The 3519-nt window shown below is 51.0% G+C and overlaps 1 protein-coding gene across 1 annotated transcript; it reads left to right on the top strand.

Annotated features, from left to right (window-relative positions):
- LOC128850886 (olfactory receptor 14C36-like) lies at nucleotides 1–606 on the top strand (the record flags this gene model as incomplete). Its single annotated transcript, XM_054055903.1, has 1 exon — nucleotides 1–606. A coding segment is annotated over one exon (606 nt), but the record flags the coding sequence as incomplete, so codon positions are not given.
- Between the last annotated feature and the right edge of the window lie 2913 nt (nucleotides 607–3519).

Consider the following 3519-nt stretch of genomic DNA (forward strand, 5'->3'; position numbering starts at 1 on the left):
CTGCACTACGGGACCCTCCTGGGCAGCAGAGCTTGTGTCCACATGGCAGCAGCTGCCTGGGGCGCTGGGTTTCTCCATGCTCTGCTGCACACGGCCAATACATTTTCCCTGCCCCTCTGCCAGGGCAATGCTGTGGACCAGTTCTTCTGTGAAATCCCACAGATCCTAAAGCTCTCCTGCTCAGATGCTGCCCTGAGGGAGCTTGGACTTCTTGTGTTTAGTGTCTTTTTAGCATTTGGCTGTTTTGTTTTCATTGTGGTGTCCTATGTGCAGATCTTCAGGTCAGTGCTGTGGATCCCTTCTAAGCAGAGAAGGCACAAAGCCTTTTCCATGTGCCTCCCTCACCTGACCGTGGTCTCCGTATTTGTCAGCACTGCAATGTTTGCCCACCTGAAGCCCCCCTCCATCTCCTCTCCATCCCTGGATCTGGTGGTGTCATTTCTGTACTCAGTGGTGCCTCCAGCACTGAACCCCCTCATGTACAGCTTCAAAAACCAGCAACTCAAGGATGCAGTGTGGAATCTGATAATGCAATGGTTCTCTGAAGCAAGGAAATGCTCATCATCTTCTGCACAGCAGTTATCATGCAACTCATGGCAGACCTAGCCTGACTTCTGTATTTTTTGTAGGAGTTACTGGTTTTCAATGGGATAATGTCATCATTTTTTTTTTAATTCACTGTTGTCTTCTCTTTTCTTACTGACTATCTGTGTAAAGCTGTCCTTTCTGTGTGTTTAAAGAAAATAAAGGAATATTCAATGACTTTTGTTTCCTGATATCTTTCCTTCAAGTCGTTTTTGGAGCTGCAGGGACAGTTCCTGTGGGCATGGGTGGAGAGGAAAAGAGTCCCAGGACAGCAGCCCTGCCAGGCACCAGTGCTTGATCCCCCAGAGCTGTTCTCTCTCCACTTTCACACTCTCCTCCTCACCCCTTGCCTTGCTGGAAGGCCTGAGGGCTCTGAGCTTGGTCACAGCCGTGCTGCGTGGCAGTGCTGTGCCCGCAGGCAGGGACAGGCAGAGGGCACTTGTGGGACAGAGCTGCCTCCACAACAGCCTTTCCATAGAAGCAAGGGGATCTCCTCAGGGCAGAGCCTGAAGGCTTAGGGCTTCTTTCAGGGTTTCCCTGAAGGGCATGTCCAAGAATCTGAGCTCTAGATGAAATCACCAGTGTAAAGATAAGCACTGCAGGTGTGATGGGTTTGGGAAGGCTATAGTTTTCTTTCACAGCCAGACGTGCTCTGGTAGATCTTCAGAACAGGCTCTGGTCTGTGCCCATGTGCACTGGAGCTCCCACAGAACCTGCCCCAGGACAATCATCCTGAAGTAGCCCCTCAAAACCACTATTCCCATCACTCCCCTCTCACCCCAGCTTGGAGACATTTTTTGTCCCTCCCTGAAAGAACATGGAATGAGAAGGTCAGAGTCAAAGTTCACAGTGTGCAGACGAGATGTGAAGACATACATCACGTGCGTGAGGTGAGATGAACCCATGAGAACACAAACAGTCCTTCCTTGAGTTTCATGAAGGTCTGTAAGACAGTTTCTCAAAGTCACATTGTGTTGAGATCAACATCCCAAGAGTAAGTGCCTGAATGCAGCACTGGGATGTGCTTTCTTGAACTGAGGTCTCTGTGTCCATTCCTCATGACATGAGGCATCTCAGACAAGCACAGACTGGTGAGATACACCACAGATCTGAGGTGCATCTGATTCTCTGGGAGTCGAGAGAAACCTTGTGACTCTTGCCTTTGTGTGTAAATGGTGAAAACTTGGTGAATATCCTTGGGTGTATGAGGAGTCCACGAGGCCAGCTGAGATGTGGACTCCTGACAGAACCCTGGCAGTTCTCGTGGGACAGAACTGCCTCCACAACAGCCTTTCCATAAAGAGAGGGGATCTCCTCAGGGCAGGGCATGAAGGCTTAGGGCTTGTTCTAAAGTTTCTTTCAGGAACTCACCCAAGAACTTTTCCCAGAGGTGAGAACACCAGTGTACAGCTAAAGAGTCTCAGTGTGCCGGGCTGGAGCGTGCAGCAGTGTGTTCTCACCGCCGGGCACCCTGCGAGAGACCTGAAGAACCAGCAGAGCAGGGTCTGCTCTGTGCCCACGTGCACGGGACAGCACATGGAAGCTGACCCGGGGCAATAATGCTGGTGTAGCCCCTCACAAGCACCATTCCCAGCACCGGCCTCTCACCCCAGCTTGGAGAGGTTCTTTGTTCTTCCATGAGAGGATATTGAATGAGTGGGTCAGAGTCCATGTTTGCATTGTGTGGATCAGATGTGAGTACGCACATCACGTGTGTGAGGGGAGATGAGCCTGAGTGTGTACAAACAGCAATTCCTTTGGTTTCCATGAAGCTCTGTGGGACAGATATTGCCTCGAAGTCTCTTCTCGTTGGAAGTACCAAGACATAGGAAATCACCTCAATATAGCACTTGGATGCCCCACCATGAACCAAGGTCCCTGTGTCCATTCCTCACGCGGTGGGGCAAGCGTACTTTCATCTGTTCAGGTCCTGGGCCATCGGGAGGTGATGGATGAGTAGGGGGTTATGGTGTCATTTGTGTCTCAGAAACTCAGAATCCAGGAGGAAATGTCTGACTGTGAAGGGGAGGGTGAGGTCAGTTCTGTCTCGGGAGGGGATAGAGCAGCAGCAGGAAGAGGTCTGGGAAAGGATCTCTGCCAAAGTGCCCATAGGACCTGCCCAGGGAGAGGGCTCCGATATGGGTGGAAAACACAGGGGAGCCTCCTCGGGACAGGGCCGTGCTGGCAGCGCCTCTGGGCAAATCCCTCGTGTAAGGGAGCACCACCGGTCCTTTACACTTTGGTACCTGCCAGGATCCACTGACAGCGTCTCTGGGGCAAATCCCTTGTGTCCCCTGTGGTGCCCCGGCAGCGACACAGACACAAATCCCTTACAGTAAGGAGGGCCATTTCTCCTGCCCCCCTGCACTGCATGAAGTTATTATAGTTTCTGGAAAATTCTGTATGTGCACAGAAATTGGTTTTATTATAACAATTTGTGGCTGGATAAGAGTTCGGTCCTGGCAGGGGATGATGTGTTGTCTGCAGAAATAGGTCTTAAGCAGCCTGCAATCAAGCACCGAGTGCAGAGAGAAGCAAATGCAGGTCGGGAATATACCAGTAGAATGAAATACGGAGAGATACGGAGAGCTGGCGGGATGTTAGGGGAGAGGAGAAGGAGTCACAAAGTGAGACTTGGAAGGTGGAGACTGACTGTCAGGAAGAAGAAATGTCATGGGAAGGGTAGTGGATGGACAGGCTACTTTTGGAGCTTGAAGACCACAGGCTCCTAGAAAATCTTGTATTGGAAGGGGCTGATAAGGGTCACTGAGTCCAACTCCCTGAGCCTCACACTGCTGTGTAAAATGAAACCACATGAACGAGATCATTTTCAAGATGCTTCTTGAACTCTGAGAGGTTGGTGCCATGAACAGTGCCCTGAGGAGCCTGTTCCAGTGACTGAGCACCCTCTCCATGAAGAACCCTTACCTGATG

This window comes from Cuculus canorus, unplaced genomic scaffold (assembly GCF_017976375.1).
Source record: "Cuculus canorus isolate bCucCan1 unplaced genomic scaffold, bCucCan1.pri subtelo1, whole genome shotgun sequence".
NCBI classification, from domain to species: domain Eukaryota; kingdom Metazoa; phylum Chordata; class Aves; order Cuculiformes; family Cuculidae; genus Cuculus; species Cuculus canorus.